Source organism: Ovis aries, chromosome 12 (assembly GCF_016772045.2).
Source record: "Ovis aries strain OAR_USU_Benz2616 breed Rambouillet chromosome 12, ARS-UI_Ramb_v3.0, whole genome shotgun sequence".
Taxonomy (NCBI): domain Eukaryota; kingdom Metazoa; phylum Chordata; class Mammalia; order Artiodactyla; family Bovidae; genus Ovis; species Ovis aries.
This window is the reverse complement of record NC_056065.1, coordinates 30,858,085-30,875,308: the sequence shown is the minus strand read 5'-3', so window position 1 is coordinate 30,875,308 and position 17,224 is coordinate 30,858,085. Positions and strand designations below refer to the sequence as shown.

The 17,224-nt window shown below is 43.0% G+C and overlaps 1 protein-coding gene across 5 annotated transcripts in view; it reads right to left on the bottom strand.

Moving 5' to 3' along the window:
* Nucleotides 1-1,160: 1,160 nt before the first annotated feature.
* Nucleotides 1,161-17,224, bottom strand: part of SMYD3 (SET and MYND domain containing 3) — a 770,036-nt gene continuing 753,972 nt past the window's right edge. For all 5 annotated transcript variants that reach the window (XM_027976324.3, XM_060396390.1, XM_042257173.2 and 2 more), the window contains one exon: nucleotides 1,161-7,198. In XM_027976324.3, the coding sequence (XP_027832125.2) occupies nucleotides 7,097-7,198 (102 nt within the window). In that variant the 3' untranslated portion in view covers nucleotides 1,161-7,096. The remainder of the gene's footprint in view (nucleotides 7,199-17,224) is intronic.

Sequence of the window (17,224 nt, the reverse complement as noted above, 5' to 3'; positions counted from 1 at the left end):
GACAGCAGGCTCTGTTGTGTATGTCTTCCCATAATCCTGTCTTTATAATCAGATGTATATATGTGTAGAATATTGAGGAGGCAATGGCACCTCACTCCAGTACTCTTGCCTGGAAAATCCCATGGATGGAGGAGTCTGGTAGGCTGCAGTCCATGGGATCTCGAAGAGTTGGACACGACTGAGCAACTTCACTTTCACTTTTCACTTTCATGCATTGGAGAAGGAAATGGCAACTCACACCAGTGTTCTTGCCTGGAGAATCCCAGGGACGAGGGAGCCTGGTGGGCTGCCCTCTGTGGGGCCGCACAGAGTCAGACATGACTGAAGTGACGCAGCAGCAGCAGCAGCAGCAGCAGCAGCAATGGGCTTCTAGCTGCCTAAGGTTACTTTAAGTCCCTGTGGTTATTTTGTATCCACCGTGTGCTTAGGGCACATGTGCCAGAGGTAGAAAAGTCTCTGTGGTTATTTTTGTAGCATATCAGTGAGCTCTCCTTGGTGTGCCTGGGATGGGATTTAGAGATCAACTTGGATCCTTTTTAGCTAGGCCACTCCTCCTTCCTCATACCTAACTTTCTACCTAACAAACTTATGAATTGTTGAGTCAAGAACCATGTGAGGAAAGTTGGTTGTGCTTACTAGTTTTATAACTGGAAGCTGGTTTATCATGGAGTAGAGTTCTTATGGAATGTTTTTGAAACCTCTGTCCAAAGGAACTCAGGGCAAAAAAGTAAAGCAAAGTCAAAAAGCAAATGCATGCTGAGAGATTATTTATTATAAAGGGAAAATCTCCCTATTATATGAAGGTCATGAGGGAAAAAACAAAAAATCTGATAGAAAAATGGACAAAGGGCATGTAAAGATGGTTCACAAAAGATAGGCAAAAAGTCTTTAAATATTTGAAGACATCCAACTTCGCTAATAAGGAGAATGCAAATTTAAACTACATTGAGATACCTACCATTTCTCACCTGTCAGCTTAGAAGAATCCATTCTGTTGGAAAGGCTGAGGGGACACAGGCATAATTATATTACCCCTCTCAAGGTAAATTTGACAGCACCTATCATATGTACATTTACCATTTGATTCATAAATTCCACTTTTAGGAAATTACCCTGAGTGCACATCTCTAGCCGCGGGACAATAAAAAATAGGCACACGGTTTTTCATTATGGCATTATTTATAGTAGCAAAATATAATATATATTAATATATTACTTTGATATTTATATACCAGCATACATCAATAATGGGACAAACTGTAAAATCGAATTAAAAAAAGGAACCTAATTGGATATCAAATTGATTACATAATCACATGGGAAAATTTAATTCAGAATTTTAAACATAGTATTCTGAAAATACCGTCTCTTTTGCTTAAGAACAAAAAGCACTAGAAAACTTAAATTTCACTTAGTAGTTTTGCTGTTAGTGGAGGTCATAGTCATAATTTTGGAACTAGTGTGTGTGTATGAGAGAAGTACAAATATGGAAGGAGGAGGAGGAAGAATACCCTAGATGCTGGATTGTTTTAATATAATTTTTTTTTTTTTTTGGCTGAGCTGGATCTTTGTTCCTCTGCAGGCTTTTCTCTAGTTTCAGCAAGCAGGGTCTGCTCTCTAGCTGTGGTGCACAGGCTTCTCACTGCAGGGGCTTCTCTTGTTGGAGAGCCTTGGATCTAGAGCGCAGGCTCCGTTGTGGTGCTTGGGCTTAGTTGGTCCGCAGCATGTGCAGTCTTCCCAGATCAGGACTGGAACCCACGTCTCCTGCATTGGCAGGTGAATTCTTTTAGCACTGAGCCACTAGGGGAGCCCTGCAGATGCTGAAGTTTAATCGGTGGTATCAGTGTGAGCTCATGATTTTAAAAAGGCCTAGAAAGCTGTGACTCCCTAGGAGCAATAAGCAAACACAGTACCTGGATCAGGGCTTCTAATAAACCTTTCATTAGTAAAAGAAACCAGAGATCTTCAGAGAACGGTTAGTTCCAGGTCTACAGTGCAAAAGTGTAAGATGAGCCTAGAATATCTTGCTGCACCAAGTAAAAAAGTGTTCCCCAAAACATAGCAACTCATAGGAAACAGGATCCAGCTTGAAGATGATTCCAGTAGCCAAGACTGATACAACCTGAACATCAAAAATAGTAATTCTTGTTACAGAATGTAACACGTTTGAATGATTTTTTAAACAAAAAAAAAAAAAAAAAAAAGGAGGCTTGGGCTAGACCTTTGAGAATGGATTCAATTTAAATAGATGGAGAAGAAAGGTAGTTTAGTCAGTAAGGAACCGGTAAAGAACTGGTTCAGGAACCTGGAGTTGGGATGGGGTTGATCCAGCTAGACTGCAGGTTCACATGGGGATCAGTAAGCATAAGAGTTGATAGTTCCACTGCCAATCTGAAGACTACATTTTGAGTGTAGTGGCAATGGGGAGCCACTGTAAGCTTCTGAGCAGGGGAGATATATGAGGAAAAGACAAAATAGGTGTTTTGGGAAGATGACTGGCAGCTAGATGGACAACAGGAAATAGAGGGATGGCAAGCAAGGAGATCAGTGAGGGAGCCTTTGCAGAAGTGCTGTGGCCTGCAAAGAGCCTGGGAATGGATAAGGATAGAAAGGGCTGACATTTAAAAAAGCATTTCAGAGGATGAATAGACAGAACTTAGTCCTCTGAAGGACAAGGGACGAGTCAGTGACTCTTGAGTTTCTGTGCTGAAGGGTAGAAAGATGATGATGGAGCTAAGCTAAATATGAGGAGCAGCGAATTGTTTTTTGATTGATTTTTTAATGGAAGATAACCTGCTTTATTTTTTTCATTTTGTATTGGAGTATAGCCGATTAACAACGTTGTGATAGCTTCAGGTGAACAGTGAAGGGAGTCAGCCATACATGTACATGTATCCATTGTCCCCCAGACTCCACTCCCGTCCAGGCTGGCACATAACACTGAGCAGAATTCCATGTGCTTTACAGTAGGTCCTTGTTGGTTATCCATTTTAAATATAGCAGTGTGTGTATGTTCAGAGTTTTGGTGTATTTCAAATTGGTTTTGAATATATTGACTGAGCCAATAGCATTTGGATGTTTACAGATCTCAAAAACATCAAATGGGTGTGCCACTTTAGGGATGGTGCTGCTGAGCTTCCTCAACCAGCTTGATCTGTTACAGAGCTCAGGCAAAAGCAGGGCTCTGGTGTTTTCCTAAAGCCGCTGTCAGTGTTTGCTTTTCACAGTACTTTATGCTGCTCCACAGACAATGCTCAGAACAACCATGTGTCTGTGGAAGCCCAGTGGGCTACTCTGAGCGAATATAACATCACCTCCTGGTTGGGCCTGAATAGAGTGTTCAAGGCACAACTCAGGGGAGAGCGCCCATATATGGAATTTCTCTTTCATCCCTGCAGTGAGGCTTGACTGAGGGGCTTCTGTGGTTTGTGGCTGTCTGGCTTCATCACAGGGTGACTGCCCTTTCTAGCCACCCCACACTCTTGCTTGGCTAAAGGAAGCCTGTGCTGAGCTCTCACGGTGAGCAGGTTTCCAGGCAGCCTTCCTCCCCTGCAGTCTTGGCATCTACATGGCATGGCTATAAATTATACCCGGTGTGTTCATTTTCAGTTTAAATGTGTTCTCATCCCAGAGGAGCAACTAATGGCGTCAAGTTACTGATGTGAAAAAGCCTGCCGGTACAATGACTATGGATTAATGAAATAGCAGACATGGAGGCTGGGGCAGCAGTAAATTGTCAGCCACCAGTGACGTGGGTTTTAAATTATATTCTCCATTTCCTTTCCGCTTCTCCCAAATTGTTTTCCTGTAGAGTTGTTCGGTAAATGTTTACCATTGTTTAAATGTTTGGTTTCTGTTAAAAGTTGGTGCAAGCTGGGCCCCTTCCTCTTAAGAGCCCTTTTCTCAGAAAACTGGAGGTGAGCTAAGAGGGATTTAAAAGCCTATCATGCTTTCTGTAGGAGGCATGAAGGCAAATCTCTTAATCCAGGATCATCACTGACTGATCACTTTCATTCAGAAAATTGGCAAACACAGGGCTCTATCAGTGAATTCTGCTCATTCGGCATGTAAGTTGGCTACAGTTACCTTCTATTATGACCTTTTTCTTTTCCTAATGAATTTAAAATTCACCATGTTTCTGAAAGGCAGCGAGTCTGTTTTTCATAGATGAAGGACCCCAGGCAATCCACTGATGGGCCATAGGGAGATCAAGGATGCTTGATCCTATAAGCAAATTGCCCATATGGGTATGTTTCCCTAGAAGGAAGGTCTGTGGGTTTCATCAGATTCACCAAATGTTCTGTACCCCTGAGATAGCTTAAGGACTGCCATAGTGGACTACATAAATAGCCACAGCATCTCCCTGTCCCCAGATCTATACCCTTGCAGTGCACTTTGTATTTCTTCCGACTGAGAGGAGTCTAGCTACCCTTTATCCTGGGCTGGCATTGTGATTGGCTTTGTCCTCTGCTGTTCAGTTCCTCAGTCATGTCCAACTCTTTGCGACCACATGGACTGCAGCATGCCAGGCTTCCCTGTTCTTCACTATGTTCTGGAGTTTGCTCAAACTCATGTCCATTGAGTTCATGATACCATCCAATCATCTCATCCTCTGTCGCCCCCTTCTCCTCCTGCCCTCAATCTTTCCCAGCATCAGGGTCTTTTCCATTGAGTCGACTCTGCATTAGGTGGCCAAAGTATTGGAGCTTCAGCATCAGTCCTTTCAATTGATATTCAGGGTTGATTTCCTTTAGGATTAACTGGTTTGATCTCCTTGCTCTCCAAGGGACTCTCAAGAGTATTCTCCAGCACCACAATTCAAAAGCACCAATTCTTCAGGGCTCAGCCTTCTTTATGGTCCACCTCTCACATCTGTACATGCCTACTGGAAAAACCACAGCTTTGAGTAGATGGATCTTTGTTGGTTTCCCCCATCTGACCCGCCAGCGACTGCAGACAGTGAGTGTGCCCAGCTGACATCAGCCACTCCAAGGTTTATGGATTTCATTAAACTCACTACATGTGAGTTTATGCTGAAATAGTGTAGGGGCTGCCATGGTGGATTGCATATGTGGCCGCAACTTCTTCCCCTCCACACATCTAGGCTCTTGCATTGTGACTTTGCGAGAGCCAGGGGTGTATGGAGATTGGGCCAAACCAGAAGCAACTGTTCAGTCCAGATTGCTGACATACAGAATAGTGAACAAAATTAACTTATTTTGGAGTAGTTTATTATACAGTAAAACTAACTGATATAAATACTCTAACTGTGCCTTTTGAGAATGAGGGATACATCTTATTCAGACTTGGTATCTCTTTCCCCTAAGAACACAATAATCATTTAGTATGCTTGTGTGCTCAGTTGTGTCCAACTGTTTTCAACCCCGTGGACTGTAGCCCTCGGGCTCCTATGTCCTTGGGGGTTTCCAGGCAAGTGGGTAGCCATTCCCTTCTCCAGGGCATGAACCTGCATCTCTTACGTCTCCTGCATTGGCAGGCAGATTCTTTACCATTGCCCCACCTGGCAGTTCTCCAACCATTTAATACATATTTATTGAATTGGTTAGAACTGGTCTCTCAAAAAGACTGAGATTCAGCCACTTTCTCAAGGTCACTTAATAAATCAGGAGAGACCCCTGAGCACCTAACTCTGGCCCTCCATTTCCTTAGTTATAAAATGTGCTTCAAAACACCAACCTTGTGGTGCTACCGTGGCTATTAGAGATACTGTGTGCATTAGAGATGCCCAATACTTGGCAGACAGTGGCTGCAGCCAAGCACTCTGATGAAATGGCTGCAGGACTCATCAGCATGCAGGAGATCAGGCATGTTTTGATGATCACGGTGACCACCAGGTGTGAGGCACGTGGACTCGTTTCCAGGTGTCAGCTTTCTTTGCTTCAAAATGAGGCTGGTTCCTCCTAGCTCGACCGTGTGTCTTTCTGACGTGGCTGCTGCTGCTGCTGCATGCAACCATGTGGCCAGAGGACTTGCCACTCCCTCCGTGGGGGTGGGGAAGCCTCCTGAAGGAACAAGAGTTGCTGCTTCAGCTTCTGCCATCACTCCCTGTATCTCATTTCCTTGCTTATAAAATCAGGTGTGGGTGACAGGAAGCTCTCTGAGAATCCTGTCAGCTACAGGAATCCAAGGGCTTCAGTTACTACCGGAGTCTCCTCTAAGGACAGGGGACTAAACTGCTCTCAGGATCACTGAGCCGTAAGAGAAGTTACCTTGCATCTACTAGAGGAAAAGAAAAGGTTTCTGTATTTGTCTAAAGCAGAAAGAGGAAAAGCAGACCATGGAATTGGGGACTAACTAGTGAGGACAAAAGGGAAAGGAGCAAGCCTGATTTGAGCTGGGGTGCTAGAACCCTGCTTCCTGCAGGGTAATGGTGCCTCATGCTGTGTAGATCACATGGTCGAACCTTAGACATAGAGAATTACAGAAAAAACTTCCTTCCCCCAAAGCATGACACACACACAGAGTTATGAAATGCTTAGAATGAATTACACAAAGAGCCATGAGACATATGAATTTTTTTTCTTTTCCATTAAGACCTCCTGTCCTTTTCTAATAAAATCTAATAAACCTAATATGACTTCTTTCTAAGATTTAGAATAAAACTTCTTGTGTTGGAGACATATTTGGAAGTGAATAATGGACACACGTATCATTTACCACAAGCAGTGAGGACAGTATCTGAAAATCTTGCTTTTTGCCAAAACAGACATTAACTTTTGCTTGGAAGCAAATGTGAAAACAATGATTTCTATCCAACTCTCAACATATATCCAACGAGAAAGTTAGAACTTATTCTGTTATGCTTTTAATAGGATTTTCTGTCTTTAATGTTGAGATCTTAAACATTAACATTACCAATGAAAGAAAGCAAAGAAAACAATTACCAGATGGTATTTTCTCATGCTTCTCTAATTCTTGTGGTGTGCAAACCATATGTCTGCTTTTATTTACCTAAGTAAATATGGAACAGCATTTCCAATAGGGGAGGTCCACACAACAAACAAAATATAGTGTGTGTGACCTCAATAAGGCATCCAGTAAAGGTACAAGCTGGCTCTTCCTTTGCAGAGTTCTCTTAGGGTGCTCTGATGTTGGCGTCGCATTCTTCTAAGAGTAGAATCAGATCTTCAATCAGGCTGTGCTCTCTGCCATGTGTTACTCTCATAATATCAAAAGCCTGAAGGAAAAAGAAGATGGATTAGATCCCCAAGTGAGGCAGGTCCCCACCTGTTCCTCATCTTTTCTTGGGCCAGGAGCCCGGAGAAACCCGCAGCCTACAGTATGATCAGCACAGTGGTTCTCCACACTAGAAATGAAGTGACAAGGGTGAGTTTAATGTGGTGCTTGGACTTACTGCTTGAGTCTTGCTGGGACTGGTGTCCAGCAATGATCTTCAGGGATTATTAGAGCTTAGATTTGGTGTAGGTAGTTAACAGAGGTTTAAGAAGAGTTACTAAAATAATTAATATTAATGGTTACCATGCTGTTATCACCTTAAAAGAAGTTTTCATTTTTTCATGCTGTATTCTCATCTATATGAGACATATAACACATACATGTACTTTTTGTATTCTTTTCATGTTATATGGCATTATAGCATTTGCATTTTGACATTCATTGCCTTCAGTCTCCACTAAATCTTGTCAGTTCTGCCTCCAAAATATTTCTGAAATCTGGATGGATTTGTAACCACTACGATAATAGAGTATGATAGAATTAATGCTGTCAACTTCCAAAGCTAGGTCAAAAAGACCATGCAACCTTTGCCTTGTTTATTAGTACACCTGCTCCTGGAAACAGGAGCTTCTATGCTGCGAGGAAGCCCAAGCCACATGGGGAAGCCAAGGGTAGATGCTCTGGTTGATAGTCCTAGCTGAGCCTATCTTTACATTTTATTTATTGACTACTTTTGGCTGTGCTGGGTCTTCACTGCTGCACAGACTTTTCTCTAGTTGTGGCAAGTCGGGGTTACTCTCTACTTGTGGTGTGTGGACTTCTCATGGTGGTGGCTTCTCTTGTTGTGGAGCACAGGCGCTAGGTCGTATATGTTTCAGCAGTTGCAGCTCCTGGTCTCTGGAGCATAGGCTTAATAGTTGTGGCACACAGGCTTAGTTGCTCTGAGTGAGCCTATCTTTAAAATCATCCTAGCCCAAGCACCAGAAATGTGCATAAAGAAGCCTCCAGATGATTTCAGCCAGATTTCTAAGCTACTCTTAGAACGTTGCTGCTACTGCTGCTAAGTCGCTTCAGTCGTGTCTGACTCTGTGCGACCCCAGAGATGACAGCCCACCAGGCTCCCCTGTCTCTGGGACTCTCCAGGCAAGAACACTGGAGTGGGTTTTAGATCACTACCAATTTTTTGTTATGGTGTAAATCTTCTGGCATCAGCTAGATTCCAGTCTTCCCAGCTGACACCCAAGACATCAGGGAAAAGAGGCAGGCCATTCCTACTGTGATCTGTTTGAATTCCTGATCTGAATCATCTGTGAGCATAATAAAAGGGCGGTTGTTTCACTTTGCTAAGTTTTGGGATGCTTAGTTATAGAGCAATAAATAGTCAAAATATCCACAGAATATTTTTGCAGTAAATTATAGATAAACCATATCATCCTGAGCTTCCCAAACTGGGGGCTCTCAAACAGAAGGGCTGGTCAGCTCAGTTGGTTAGAGCATGGTGTGAATAAATTACACCAGGATCAGGGGTTTGTTCCTGTATGGGCGAGGCTGTGCAGTGACTATATTTATGGGCTTCCCTAGTGGCTCAGTGGTAAAGAATTTGCCTACCAGTGCAGGAAACGTGGGTTTGAGCCCTAGATTGGGAAGATCCCTGGAGAAGGAAATGGCAACCCACTCTAGTATTCTTGGCTGGAAAATCCCATGGACAGAGGAGCCTGGTGGGCTACAGTCCCTGAGGTCGCACAGGGTTGGACATGACTGAGCGACTAAACAGCAACAAACAGAAGGGTCATCAGATCCATTGTCTTCCATGTAAATGTGCCTCAAGAGATAGGTAAACACACTTTGGGTGTTTTAAGCACCCAGAAAAATACCTGGCAGGCAGTACCATGGCTCTCAGCCTTGGGTGCACAGCTGTATCAACCAGTGGGCTTCCAAAGGTGTACCAGTGCCCAGGCCCCACACATGGTCAATTGAATCCTGTTCTCTGGAGGTGAGCCTGGCCTCGGGAGAGTTTCACATGTCCTCAGGGTTGAGAACAACTGATAGAGTAAGCTTTCAACAAGCAATAACAACTATTGATTATTCAACGGTAACTTGTAGCCAACCATAATTACCCTTTTAATGGCTGTGTACAGTTGATTTCATCAGGTTTATAGATCATTATTCACTGAGCTACTCTTAGAAATTCAGATCACTACCATTTTTTTTGTGGTTGTGATGTAGATCTTTTAGCATAGGGGTTTTTTTGGCTTTGCTGACTCTCTGCTTTAGATGCATTCCTGGAGGTGGGATTCCTAGGTGTGAGCATCTTTAAAGCCATAGAGACTTTAAAGCTGGGGCACACAGTCTCCTGAGGAGGAAACCTGAGAGCGGAAGAAGCAAAGTGTTCAGGACTAGGAGCACTTTCCACCCGTGTTCCTGGCTTTTGGGCCTCTTTAAAAATGTTCCCTTTAGGCTTGAATGAAGGAAAATAGGCAGACAGATGGGGTCTAGATTTAGCTGTTGAGAGAAAAGAGAAAGGGAAAGAAAGGCCTGCCATCTCTGGCACTGGTGTGCCAGCCTGGAAAAGAGCTCTGCTTATGGAATCAGCTGTAATCCTGCAGACCCATCACCCGTGATACCCTAGCTGGAAAACCAGAAGGTGGCCGTGATGGAGTCAGGGTGGTGGGATTTAGTTCTTATTAACTTGAATGGGTCTTCCCTGTGCAGTATCTGCAAGCAAATCCCGAGGGTGGGTGGAATGAAGGGTGTCTGAGATAGAGGGGAGGCGTTGGGAATAGCCCGCACCTTGGAGGCAGCCAAACTCAGTGAGATGTCTTTGGGCAGAAAACCAAAATCAAATATTTGATGCCATTCAGAGAACAAATGTCTCCTGTCTCCTCCCCATACCCCCCTTGGTGCTCCATTGTTCTGGACATCTCAGGGTCTGAGGCAGAGGCATATGGGAGAGCGTGATTGGACAGAGACTGGAGAGATGCTTAAAGCCCTTCATGGGAAATTCTCTCACTCAAAAGCTGCTTACATGTTCTCCCTTCTGCTCAACAGAGGGCCAGATGTACTTGTGATCTGACAAAAGGAGTGAATGCTCCAGGAGCACTGCCTGAAAAGCTCTTTGCAGGAAGAGTCACACTGTTCTACCCCACCCCACGGACAGGGGGGCCAGAGAAGGGCCAGCCTGACCTGTGGGGGCTCTCGCCTCCCCACTCCTCCCAGTTCTCCTCTGCAGGGTGAGGGCCTGGCTTTGTTTCTCAGGACTCCCAGAGCAGCTTCTCTTTGTCCTCCTTGTGTATTTCTCCAGGTTCCGCCCCGGAAGATATTTCTCAGGGACTTGAGTCAGAGGCTAGTACAGTCACCTTCATACCACTCGGACAGGGTCAGGCCCGTCTGCATGTTTTCAGACCTGTTAACAGCTGTAGCTTCCTTCCTCACTGCCATTCTTTCAGTCATACGCTTCGCTGTCTCCTCCCTTCCAGCTCTAAGAATAAGGCCTACTCCTCAAGAGCCAGAGTTCATGGTGGTTGACCTGGAGTCTTCCCATTCATTCCTGCTCATCCCACAACAGGGCAGTGCCAGCAGGGGGCTTCTGGTCCCGCAGCCCTTCAGGACCCACAGAGCCACAGCCAGGAAGGAAAGCCTCACTTCCACACCTCCCAGCCTGTTCCCTTGCAGGAGCACCATAAAGACCATCTGGTCCAATGTCCTCATGTCTGGCCTGAGAGTGGCCCCAGGGTGGACCCAGTGTTCATTCCATGACTCTGCTATGTGGCCTTCCCCTGCTGAGAGTCTGCAGTGACCAAGGAGAGGGTCTGGAGGGTCTCTGAGGTGTGACTTCTGCAATACCTTGAGGGGCCACGAAGGTCTTCCTAGTCAGGCTGCTGCTGGTTTTGACCTTCATTCTTATTTGGTGATGAATGAAGCACTGGAAGCAAAAGTGGGGTGGGGACAATCCCTGGGTGTGTATATGTAAGATCCGAGATACTAAGAGTAGAGGATCTTATCTACAAGGGTGGCTAGGAGTGGAGCAGAAATGGGCATAGCTGGGAGCAGAGGACCAATATGAAGAGCCTGGGAAAAAAGTCCATATCGTTTGTCTAGAAGGTAAAACCAAATATAAATATGATGAACCAGTAAATACTGTAATTTTCTCAGAGCCATGGGTGGGATAGGAGGGAAAGAAAAGAAAATAAAAAGAAATAGGATTTAGTTATGCGCAAAATATGGTGATGACTGTGTTCTGTGTGTGTTGAGTAATATGTCAATTTGGATGTACAGGAAGCTAAAACTCACACCTGGTCAGGTAGGACATCTGGTCCTTGTCGTGGATGCCACCTGGGCCTCCAGGTAAGCTGGGGCACAATTCTCAGTGATGTCAGAAGGGAGCCTTAAGGAGCTGTCAGCACAGGCTGGCTCTCTGCGGTGGCCACAGCCCCTCAGCCTGGCAAGAAGAGGAGGGCTCCCCTCCCCCAGACAAAGTTACAGTAAATCTCTGACAAACCAGCATAATTGTTTCTGGTAGCTCTGTGTCTCCCCTTCTCTCAGCCCTGCCCAACTGCCACACATACACAAGTCGGAGAGAATGGTTTTGATTTAATTTCCTGCAGCAGTATGTAAAACAGATTAAGGAAGCATAAAACCAGAGCCGGCCTGTGCTGGGAAAAGCTTATCTCTTTCCATTAAATTTTATTTTTTTAATGGTAGCATTTAAAAAGAGCCTGGCGTAATCTCCCACTGAGGACCTATTTGAAGCCTTCAAGGGGGGCTGCTGCCCCTGTGAACTGACTCTAAATGTCACAGGAGGAATGGAAGCACAGATTGTCTGCCACTTGACAGGCGCGGTTCACTCAGGAGTAAAGATGCAGTCTTTAAAAGATAGGGTCCCCAGAACTGATTTCAATCTCATCACAGCATTTTTTTTTACAGTAATTTTAGAACTGTGGTCATATATTAAATAAAATGAATTGAATCAAATTATAATTTAAAGTTGCAAACAATATAGCTTTCTTATTAATTTTTAATAAAAATATATTAAGCTTATCAAGGATCTCATATACTCTCTCCCAAAAGCCTGAGGGAATCCAATAAATGACTTCCCCAAGCAGGATTTAAATATGGATATAAATCAGAGGGAAAAGAAATGCATGCATGATAAAATCCTCTGCAGTCAGATCACAAGAGAGGGAAATGCAGGCATGTTTTCCTCTGCCCATCCAGGATGACAGCAGAGTAGTGGGGTAGAGGGTGGTGGGCATGGGCTGGACGTGTAAGAAGACAGACCCACAACACATCAGGAAGCTCCAGAGCCACGACGGGCCCTTCACAAGGGGCAGCAGGGACTCCCAAGGCTTTTGATGACCTGCCTGAGCTCACAGCACCCTTGCAACTTCATTGTGCTCTACACTTTGTACAGGACCCACTGGAAGGACCTGTCCTCCTAGCAGGCAAAATTTCCTTAGAAGGTCTACACACTAAATATTGTCTGTGCTGTGCTTAGTCGCTCAGTCGTGTCCGACTCTTTGCGATGCATGGACTGTAGCCCGCCAGTCCCCTCTGTCCACTGGGTTTTGCAGACAAGGATACTGGAGGGGGTTGCCATGCCCTCTTCCTCCAGGGGAACTTCCCAACCCAGGGATTAAACCCAGGTCTCCTGCATCGCAGGTGAAATACTGTTTAAGCAGCTATAATGAGTAAGACTTGGCCTATTAGCCTGGGAGGAGCTTTGGCACAACCAGGAGACAGGGTTATAGAAGGACAGTGTGTGACAAAGAGAGACGAGAGGTGCTGAGTGTCCAGAGGAGGGAGCCCAGAAGGGGTGACAGATGTCCTGAGCTGAGCTGTGTGTCTTCCAGTGGGAGTAGCTATTCCAGAAAGAGTTGACTTCGTGTTGCTCTGTTGAACTAATCAATTGATCCAAGGCGTATTTATTTGTTAAGTACCCGAGAGAGCCTGAAGACATCATGTCTCCTCCCTGAGCTTAGGTTTCCTTATTTGAATACGAGGAGATTGGATTAGATCAATTCTGTGGACAAAGTCACAGACACAGAACTAGGAGATGCTGATTTGGTTTTGCTTCCAAATATTGTGGTGTGTCTCTGTGTGTGTGTGTTAGTGTTTTCTAATTTAACTCCATTGGAGTTAGAGAATTTACCATGTATGACCTGAATCCTTTTACGTTTATTGAGACTTGTTTTATGGCCCAGAATATGGTCCTTCTTGGTATATGTTTTGTGGGTACTTAAAAAAGAACATGTATTTTGTTACTGCTGGATGGAGTTTTATAAATGTCAATTGGATCCTGTTGGTTGGTGATGTTGCTAAATTCTTCTATATCCTTGCTGATTTTCTGTCCATTTCTTCTGTCTGTTGTTGACAGTGGGTGTTGATCCCCAGCTATACGCATATCTGTAAGTCTACTGCCTGTATCTCCTTTTAGCTCTATTAGTTTTTGTTTCCCATGTTTTCAACTGGGTTGTTTAGTGCATACACATTTCGGATTGCTTTTAATATGTTTCCTTGATAAATTGACCTCCTTTTCCAACATATAATATCCTTCTGTGTCTCTAGTGTCATTTTCTTTACTATGAAGTCTACTTTATCTGATATTAATATAGCCATTCCAGCTTTCTTTTGATGAGTGGTTCTTTCATGGTATATCTTTTTCCATCCTTTTACTTTCAACCTCCCTGTATCACTATATTTAAAGTGAGTTTCCTATAGACAACATATAGGTGGATCATTAAAAAATCCATTCTAATAATCTCTGTCATTTAGTATATTTTAGACAAGAAATTTACACTTCTTACATAGATCACTTACATAATGTCGTTAATATATTAGAGTTTTAAGTTTGCCATTTAGAAAAATTTGTCTATTTTGATTTTTTTTTGCTTTTATTTTCTTTCTGTCTCATTTCCAGTGGATAGCTAACTTTTTAAAAGAATTCTATTCTGTAATGTTTTTGAGTGTATTTGTGTAGTTTTTAAATGGTTACTCTAAGTGTTATATGTAGACATAGACATTGTTGTTCAGTTGCTAAGTTGTGTCTGACTCTTTGCAACCCCATGGACTGCCGCATGCCTGGTCCTCTGTCCTCCCCTATCTCCTGGAGTTTGCTCAAATTCATGTCTGTTGAGTTGGTGATGCTAACTGACCCTTTCATCTCATCCTTCCACCTTCTCCTTTTGCCTTCAGTCTTTCCCAGCATCAGGGTCGTTTGCAATGAGACATATATATACACAAATAGAGACATATTCAGTTGTGTATGGGATCTCTTCACACTTCTACTGGTGTTCTCATTTTACCAGTTCAAGAAACCTTACCTCCCGTTATGTCTTTTATCCTCCCCTATTTTGAATTGTCCTAAACATTTCCACTATATACATTTAGAACCACAGAAGACAGTGTTATACGTTTTGTTTCAACTGTCAAAGATTAGCTAAAAAACTTAAGAGGAGAATTAAAGTCTATTTCATTTACCCTTACTTTTGCTTACCATGTTCTTTCTTCCCGATGTTCAAAGATTGCTGCTTTTATTACTTCCTTTCTGTTTAGAGAAATGCTTTAGCAATTCTTTTAGAAGAGGTCTGCTGGGGACAAATTCCCTTAGTTTTCCTTCATCTGAGAATGTTTTGATTTCCCCTTAACTCTTGAAGGCTATTTTGCTGAATGCAGGTTTTTGCCTTAACAGTTCTTTTCTTCAAGTCCTTGAAAAATGTGCCACTGTACATTTGGCCTCCGTGGTTTCTAATGAGAAAGCCACTGTAACTCAAATTGTTTTTCTCCTATAGGCAAGGTATCATTTTTCTCTTGCTGCTTTTAAGATACTGTTGTTGTCTTTATAGTTTTCAGAAGTTTGACTAGAATGCCTTGATGTGCATTTTCTTGGATTTTTCTTATTTGGATTCACTTAGCTTCTTGAATCTGCAGGGAGATATTTTATTTTCAGTGGCATTAATTACATTCACACTGTTGTGCAGCCACTACCACTATCCATACCTAGAACTTCTGCATTATTCCAGACTGAAGCTGTATACCCGCTAAATAAGCATTCTCTATTCCTTTCATTCTCAAGCCCTTGGTACCGCTATTCGACTTTCTGTCTCTGTGTTTGACTACTCTAGGTACCTCATATCAGTGGAATCATACAACATTTGTCTTCTTGTGACTGGTTTATTTCACTTGGGGCTTCCCCGGTGGCTCAGCCGTAAAGGATCTGCCTGCAATGCAGGAGCTACAGGAGACACAGGTTCAGTCCCTGGGTCAGGAAGATCCCCTGGAGAAGGGCATGGCAACCAACTCCAGTATTCTTGCCTGGAGAATCTCATGGACAGAGGAGGCTGGTGGGCTACAGTCCATGGGATTGCAAAGAGTCAGACACGACTGAAGTGACTTAGCATGCACGCAATGTTCAACAAGTTTCATCCATGTAGTTTCACTTTTAAGGCTGAATAATATCTCATGTATATTCCAGCTTTAACCTACTCACCATCCATGGACATTTAGGTTTTTCAACCTTTTAGCTGTTGTTAATAAGGCTTGCTATGAACACTGGTGTACAAATATCTATTGAAGTCCCTGCTTTCAATACTTTTGTGTACATAACCAGAGGTGTAATTGCTGGATCAAATAGTCATTCTATGTTTCACATTTTTTAGGAACTGTTATACTGTTTTCCACAGTGGCTTTTCCATTTTGTAGTCCTGTCAGTAATACGCAAGGGTTCCAGTTTCTCCACATCTATACCAATACTTGTTCCCCTTCTGTGTGTTTCTTTCTTTTTTAATACTAGCTATCCTAGTGGGTGAAAAGTAGTATCTCATCGATTCTGGTTTGCATTTCCCTAATGATTAGTGATGGTAAGCTTATTTCTTATGTGCTTTTTGGCTGGTTGTATATGTTTTTTGGAGAAATGTCTATTCAAATCCTTTGCCTGTTTTTGAACTGCACTGTTTTGATGTTGTTGTTGAAATTTAGGCATTCTCTCTGTATTCTGGATGTTCACCACTTGCCAGAAATGTGATTTGCAAATGTTTTATTCCATTCTATGGGTTGCCTATTGATTTTTACTATTTACTCTGGTGATCTTGTCTTTTGGTGCACATTTTTAATGTTGATGAAATTCAGCTTGTCTATTTTTTCTTTGTTGCCTGTGCTTTTGGTGCCATATTCAAAGAAACCATTGCCAAATTCAGTATCATGAAGCTTTTCCTCTGTGTATTCTTCTAAGAGTTTTGTAGTTTTAGCTCTTATACTAAGTCTAACCCATGTATTACTCTTTTTAATATAGTATTAGGTGAGGATCTATCTTCATTTTTTTGCATGTGGATATCCAGTTTCCGCAGCACCATTTGTTCAACAGACTGTCCATTCTGCACTGAGCAGTCTTGTCACTCCTGTCAACAGTCATTTGACATATATATGAGAGTGTATTTCTCAGCTCTAGTGTATCGCATTGGCCTTCATGGCTGTCTTTATCCCACTCCCACCTTGTTTTGATTACCGCAGTCTTACAGTAAATTTCAAAATCAAAAAGTATGAGTCCTCCAACTTTTTTTTTTCAAAATTGTTATGCTATTAAGGTTCCTTGAACTTTCATATGAACCTTTCCATTTCTTAAAAAAAAAATGTCATTGGGCTTTTGACAAGAGATTTCACTGAAACTATAGGTTGCTTTAGGTACTATTAAATGTGCTTTAGGTACTTATTAACAGTAATAAGTCTTTCGATCATGAACATGGGATGTTTTCTGTTTGTGTTGTCTTATTTTTTTCAGCAGTGTTTTGTACTTTTCAGTGTATAGTCTCCTATATTCTTGGTTAATTCCTCAGTATTTTATTTTGTTTGCTGTTGATGTTCAGTCACTCAGTCACGTCTCACTCTTTGCGAACCTATGGACTGCAGCACGCCAGGCTTCCCTGTCCTTCACCATCTGCCAGACTTTGCTCAAACTCCTGTCCATTGAGTTGATGATACCATCCAGCCACATCATCCTCGTTCATCCCCTTCTCCTCCTGCCCTCAATCTTTCC